This window comes from Nanorana parkeri, unplaced genomic scaffold (genome assembly GCF_000935625.1).
Source record: "Nanorana parkeri isolate BGI_ZX_2015 unplaced genomic scaffold, ASM93562v1 scaffold401, whole genome shotgun sequence".
NCBI classification, from domain to species: domain Eukaryota; kingdom Metazoa; phylum Chordata; class Amphibia; order Anura; family Dicroglossidae; genus Nanorana; species Nanorana parkeri.
In genome coordinates, this window is record NW_017306669.1 from 1066422 (window position 1) to 1073752 (window position 7331).

At 44.9% G+C, this 7331-nt stretch overlaps 1 protein-coding gene across 1 annotated transcript in view; it reads left to right on the top strand.

Moving 5' to 3' along the window:
- MIDN (midnolin) overlaps positions 1 to 6822 on the top strand; it is a 7142-nt gene extending 320 nt beyond the window's left edge. Inside the window, exons 2-7 of the mRNA XM_018559536.1 lie at positions 677 to 792; positions 884 to 946; positions 2278 to 2631; positions 3279 to 3411; positions 4925 to 5191; positions 6445 to 6822. Of these exons, the coding sequence (XP_018415038.1) occupies positions 677 to 792; positions 884 to 946; positions 2278 to 2631; positions 3279 to 3411; positions 4925 to 5191; positions 6445 to 6689 (1178 nt within the window). The 3' untranslated portion in view covers positions 6690 to 6822. The remainder of the gene's footprint in view (positions 1 to 676; positions 793 to 883; positions 947 to 2277; positions 2632 to 3278; positions 3412 to 4924; positions 5192 to 6444) is intronic.
- The last annotated feature ends 509 nt before the right edge of the window (positions 6823 to 7331 follow it).

A 7331-nucleotide genomic window follows, 5' to 3' on the forward strand; every position in this document is an offset into this window, starting at 1 on the left:
TGAATGGTGGTGTTACCCCTAGATAATCGGACCAGGCATTACCCTGGGGTTCCCTTTGTTTAGCACCTGGGTGGAGGTGGGTTTTTATGTAATAAACCCTCAAAGAGCCGCAATGGCTGCCTCCTTCCTGTCTCCCACCCTGACATACACAGCAAGCTTCTTGTACTGCTAGGAGGATGTGATCATGTACAGAGGACTTGAGTGTCAGGCCAGGTTAGATCTATTGTCCCTGTGTTTATACAACTTGATGCAGGCACTGGGGGATCCTTGCTCTGTCCTGTACTTTTATTAGCATTAGCCCCCCCACCAAGCTGATCCTCTTTCTGCTCTACCAATTGGAAAGCCGGTCCTGATCGAGCGTCTAGTTAAACAAAGAGGCATTTCCTTTTCCGTAGAGAGGATATGCCGTGCTGTCTGTTCCCTGGGATGGCCCCAGCTACCCCCACTTCCAGTAAGTGCACAGGCAGGCTCTAGCAGTGATGACATCATCAGCACTTCTCACCCCACCTTCCCCCTCCGATCACTCATTCACACACCCAAAGTGGCCTAGTCATAACCCGTTAAGTGCCACGAACGTGACGCCTTGCTTTATTTCGCCCTCTGTTAACCTAAGTAGGTGGCGTTCCTGCGTGCCTCGCTTCTGCTGCTAAGTGACATTTCCTCTGGAATGTATGGCTCATTGCTAAGCTTTCTTCTCCCTACAGGCCTCTGAGCTCTGGAAAACTAAAGGATCTGGGGATTTCGGAGGGGAGCAGGCTGACACTCCTTCCCACGGTTGAAGCGGGACTCATGGTAAGTCTTTATCATTTGGAGGGCTTTCTGGGTCGGGGTGCTTGGGCAAAGTCGTGAATAGGGGTAACCAGTGTTTCTTGTCTGCCAACAGTCACAGATGTCTCGCCCGGAGCAGTCTGTGATGCAAGCCTTGGAGAGTCTGACGGAGTCACAGGTGAATAGCGAGAAACCGTGAAGAGGGGGGGTCAGTTTATTCTGTATGGTGTCACCAGGCACCCTCTGACGCAGATCATACCTCTCCTACAGACAAACACGTCGGTTGCTAATCAGATGGTGTTGGGAGGTGGTGACTTTTCCTCCTTTCCCCTCCCTTGTGTAGTTCCGCGACTTAGTTTGTTAAAGCCGCGTACTTCCTACTGCGTAGGCATATAGCGTTAAAAGGGTGATTTGCGTCTGCTGCTCGTGTGCAGGGTTTTCGATCGGCATCCGAGTACGTCGAGCTTTATGGCGTGATTTGCGAAAGCTTTTGACGTGGATCTTTGCACTTTGGACCTCCCTTTAACTTCCCACCCTGCAAATCCTTCCCATTTCTGTACCTGAGAGTCCCCCCCTGCCCCCTCCCTTGGCCTTGTTCTCCCGACTGCCTGCTGGACTCTGCTATTTTTAGCTGTTCCTGCAGGCGTGGGCTGGAAGGGGGTGAGTCAGAGAGCAGACTGATAAAACTGGGAGAGTAGCTGTGTGCGTTATCTATTTGTATGTATAGAATACGGAACACTCTGTTCCTGACATATAGACAGCCTGTTTGTATTGTCTCTGGCTCTCACGGGGTTAATGTTCTGCTCTTTGTCCAGTGATGCGGGGGTGGTGATGGTTGGGGGAGGGGAGCTGAATGCATGACTGTATGATTGAGTCGTGATGGTGCAGCGCTCCTGTGTGCCTCCGGTTTTCTGTGCCTTTTCCATGTCTGGAGATCTCCTAGATTAGTAGGTTATCATAAACCACCTAGAATATTTTGTCCTCATCCCATATGGTGAACCAGATGGATTTTTTTGTCAATCCAGAATTTCACACCAGCAAGTTATACATTCTGGTGTTCATAGCCCAGCATTAGATTACTTGAATCATAACTAAACTGTCCCTAGTATGTAAGCCGGTTTGATTGCGTGACTGAATGATGGGTTAGTTGAAAGAGCGCCCTGTCAGGGTGGGGAATGAGCTCAGTAGATTAATTTTTCTCTTTAAAACGGCTATATACATGAATTGCATCAACTGTGATTTTGTGTTAACCTAATTGCAGTGGGGTTTCAGGTACTTACAAGTAGAAAAGGTTTCTAATTTGCTAATATGAATATGCAATATAAACATTTACTTAGCAGTACGTCAGTACATACAGTCTCAGTTGCTATATTGGCTTCAAATGTTTGTTTGCGGTGGTCCCCTTAATTGTAAAATGGTAAATGTTGTCTAATGTAAGGCGGAGAGGAGGGAACGATGGCTAAGTTGGTTAGTTGAACTGAACACGTGATTTTTTTTCTTTATTCTTAGGTCAATGACTTCTTATCTGGACGATCTCCTCTCACTTTAGCCCTTCGTGTTGGTGATCACATGATGTTTGTACAGCTCCAGCTGGCCCCTCAACAAGCAGGGGGGTCTCACCTTCAGCATCGACATTTATTCACCAGAGGGACAGAACACAGCTCGGCCCCTCACTTTCGCACCTTGCATACAAGTACGGCACCTTCTTTCTCCAGGCTGGCAGGCTGTGCGCAGGGTTCTTCCCAGCCTTCTGTATCGGCACCAGCTACGGCCAAGCACTGCAATGCACCCCACACCTCTTCCCTTACCAACAGTATCTTCCGCTCGCGTGGAGAGGGTGTGACTGTATCGCCCTGTACAGAGGTAAGCATACTTGGCGGTTTTTTTTACTTAAGGTGACACTAAACTCTGGAGTTCAATCTTGAAAAATGCATTCACCTTTTAACAATAATGTAGTTTATTTGTGTATCGCTCGGTTGTAGATCCTCAAATCATCTCTGAATTGGTGCTGACACCGTCCTTCCTCTGGAGGGTGACTACTTTTGTTCCCCATGGTCCCTGTGTCTGTTGTAAAGTAGTCTCCTCTCCATGCTCACTCCCATGAAACTATAATTAAAATACAAATTAGATACCTAAACATTAGATTGTAGTCCATCACGGGAGTGAGCTTGGTGTGGTGGTTACTTTACAACACACAGGGACCATGGGGAACAAGAGTAGCCACCCTCCAGAAGGAAGAACGGTGTCGGCACCAATTCAGAGATTATTTGAGGATCTACAGCCGAGTGATACACAAATAAGATATATTTTTGTTAATGGAGGTACTTGAATGCATTTTTAAGATTTAACTCCTGAGTTTAGTGTCACTTTAATTATCCTAATAAAGAACCCTTGTCATTCAGGGGTTGGCTTCCACGCCTAGTTCTACTTGTAACAAATTTCTCTTCTGTAGTGACTGGTTTGTCTTATTTTAACCTTTTTTTTCTTTTTCTGCCTTTTTAATCCAGCAGGTACAATGCAGTAGCAACAGCCAGAGTAGTGAAGGGTCTAGTCCTTCCCCATCAGGTCGACCACGAAAGCCTGGGGCCATAATAGAGAGCTTTGTCAACCATGCTCCTGGTGTCTTCTCAGGGACCTTTTCGGGTAAGTCGGATATTACTACTTCAAATCCAGAATGCTCAATTTGTTCTATTTTAGGTTGGCCTGAATTGTGATGGTGAGATTTGGCTTTGTTCATCAGTAGTCCTGCTGAAATGTTTTTTGTTTCAAATCCCCCCCGTCCCCCCGTCCTAAAGACAAACGTCCTGCTGCTTACATGGACTTGTTTTTTTGCATGATTTAATGTTGTATGCATCTTTACAGTGTTTCATCATCTGATGCATATACATTTTATAGCCTTTTATGTAAAAAAGGGGGGGGGGCGACTGTCTTTCAAAATAATTGTATACAAAGTATATTCTCTGGTGCAAGTGTTGGACCCATTGGGACTACTGCAAAATATTGCTGATGCACAGAGCTCACAAGGGTAATATGTTTAACACTGGCAATGCTGAAAGGACTGCCCTCTATGGTTTAAACTGGGACTGTAGGAACAGACAGGAAGAACTTCATTCCTATATCAAGGAATCTTGATTTGACTAAATCCTTCCTCTGTTTTCTCTACTACACAATTATTTTGTTGTATTTTATCTTGTATACAGCAAATAACCATAAACTTTCAATTTTTAGACCTGGGGGTTTTTTTTTTTAATTTCTTTTTTTTGGCAAAAAAAAGCGTGCGATCTAGATAATTTAATGCTCTTATTTTATAAGGAACGTGCAGCAAGAGAAATTGGTAGGCTGCCATTACTGGCCACTTTGCCATAATACTAGTTGCCTGGATGTCTGCCGTTTTCTTGGTGTCACTGACTGGGTGCAAACATAAAGCTAGTGAAATGAAGTGTCAGAACTTCTGTGTACATGTTCTAGGCTAATGACTCAAAGTGCTGAAGCCATTGGATTCAGTTAGCAGCCAGACAACTAGTATTTTCAAAAGGAGAGTTTATCAGTAGCAGCTTATGCATATTTCTAGTCTAGGTTCCCTCTAGTAGGCAAGTGTCTACTAGTGGAAGTACACAATGGGGGTGGTTGGAGGAACAGGCATTGGATGTGTTGCCCATAGAAACCAGACAGTTGCTTTCTGACCTGTACTGAAAAATCCTTTTTGGTTATGGGCCACCTTCTCTTTCATAACAGTTCTACTATGCAGTTTGCTACCAATCGTCTGATGCTATGTACAGTACAGACTCGTCATACAGTAGTTTAAATTTGGGGTTCATTTTCTTATCCAGTTCCCAAATAAGAGATGGCTTATAACTGTTCTCTCGGCATGTGAAATGGCAGAGTGAGCATATGCATGCTAGGGCCAGTTTGAGCAAATCCCGCCAGCCAAACTGCACACGGGGGCGCTCTAATTGTAATGTACCCAGAGTTGTCAGCACTGTAAAATTATGTGCTTTGTTGTAGTTTTAAATGCTGCTCATGATTTTGGAAGTATAGGGTCATATACATTCAATATTTATGTGGTTGCAACTAAAAGATGTATAGAATTGCTATCACGTTTAGTCACAGAATTTAAAAATAAAAACCTTGACTAATCTTTTTCTGTTTACTGTAGGCACTTTGCATCCCCACTGCCAGGATAGTACAGGGCGACCGCGCAGAGACATTGGTACAATCTTGCAAATCCTGAATGACCTGCTAAGCGCCACCCGCCACTACCAGGGCATACCACCCTCGCTCACTGCACTCCGCTGCCACTCTCAATGTGCATCTGAAACAAAGACCACCAAGGCTACCTCTCCTCCTACAACCAGTGACCCACGGCAAACAAGTCACCCGGCAGAACATTCCAAGCCCCAAGCTCGCCAATACAAGCCAATTGGTAAGTAGTTAGACAAACAAGATAATTCTAAATGTACATGGGGTTTTCAGTAATTTTCCAGAATAAACGGGGGGTCTAGCAAGGGCATATGTGGCCCTACAGTTATGTCTTCGCAGTCCTCGGGACCCTGATTTTGAAAAACATGCTTGCTAATTGCAACTCAAAGGACCTAGATGAATTTGTAATAAAGAAACTGTAATACTCAAGACATTTCATACACAGTGCCCTGTGTAGGAGGGCTCTCAGGATGTTGAGGCTGCCAGAATTGGTTGCTTACTACTACTGCTGTAAATAGCCTGTATCCTGACCAATCCTTTGAGTTACATTGTTTGTGCATGGAGGTGGGAGCACCTGCCTATGTTTGCTCACTTGGCTGGAGATGGCTAAGAGGGAGTGGTCCAGACAAAGGCACTTTTACATAATAAAGACTTCACAATGCCACTTGCCACCCCCACCCATAGTCTGTCGGTGTGTATAGAAGTTTAAGCCTGTGCCGCCTACACCTCCTCTCCCCAACAAAGACTACTGGATTTTTTTTTTTAAAACCTACTCCAATACACAGTTGTAGCAGGTATCTTGATGCACGCATTTCCACTTTTTTGTGTGCTTCCTGCTTGTTCAGAACATGTGTGCTCAATAGGGCAGGGGAATGTATGCTCACAAGAAGGGATTGTGGGGGTGTAGAAGTAGGAGGATGTGACTGCATACTTTCTGGTACAGCGTCTTTAACTGGATGACATGGTGGCATTTTCTGGGAAACCGGTCTTGTGTTGGAAGACGGCTTTCACATTTTGAAGTCCCATAGTTGGAGTAGCACTAGACAGACCCTGGGAGTAAGACCTCCCACCCCCTTCAGGGAGGGTGTGGGTGGAATGGGGGAGGGTTTGCATGCATCTGGCCAGTTTCATTCTGTGTTTTGTGTTAGAGAACAAAGAGCGACTGAGTGTGGGAGGGGTGCGCAGATCCCATTATACAGCAGGAAGCTGTGGGAGCTTCATGATAAAATATTCAGGGCCTGTGTGCAGCTGATAATCAGCAGGCTGCTTAACTATTTCACTGAAAGGACATCATTTATAGGTCCCTTTAAGTTGGTGTACCCCCTTTTTTCACCTCTTGCTTTCAGTTTCTAGCTTCTCTACCTCTTTGCAGTATTCAATCCTAATATAAAAGTTTAATATTTCGATTATAATTTTGCTAGTAAATCCATTGTGTACATATAGATTTAATTTGATCAGTTTTTTTTTTGTCTATAGGGGACCCTTTGCGACAAACGGAAAACAGGGCCACTCGCTGCAAAGTGGAGCGTTTGCAGTTGCTTATGCATCAGAAGAAACTGCGCCGAAAGGCACTGAGAGACTCAAGGGCTCCATACCTTCCTACTAGAAAGTCCAGTCGGATCAACAGCGACAGCAGCATGTCCGGTGGGGAAAGCACCTTGGAGATGGACTTTGAGGACTCCCTATGGAAGCCAGATGTGAAGGCTGAACTAGTGGCATAAGACCTACCACAGCATCTTATTTGATTCTCTCCAAGAGAGAATTTATCAGGTGGCTGTGTGAAGACTGGGAGGACCACGAAACTAGCATTGGATAAAAAAAAAAGTTGTGATTGACTAAGGAAAAAAAACCTCCAAGTGGTCAAGCTAACTTAGTTTTCTTTTTTTGTTGGGAGGGGAGTTTTTTTTTTCTCATGGACTTGAATAATAAAAGACTTAAAAATTTTGTCTGCCTTAAACGCTTTATTTGGGAGCGCTACAGGCTTGGATTGTATCTGTGTTGTGGAGTGTGAAAGCAATAAGGCACACTCTTGTTTTTTGAGGTGGCATTAAACCTCCTTACTCTTGGACCAGTTACACAACACACGAATGCACAGATGGGAACATTCAGGGCCTGTGAATATTTCTCAGAACTCACCTGCTCTGGGACAGAACCTCAGACATGCTGCTGTTCAGGATACATCTGCCTCTATGGGACTTAGTACTTGGAATTACATGGGATGGGAATAACCAGGGACTTGTCTACAATTCTTCATCCCGAATCATCACCGTTATTGTCATATGTAGCATCAATGTATTATGCTGTGGGGTTCTGTCCCTCCTATGACTGGTTCTGCATGCTGTGGCCCTCATCCACCCCACCCT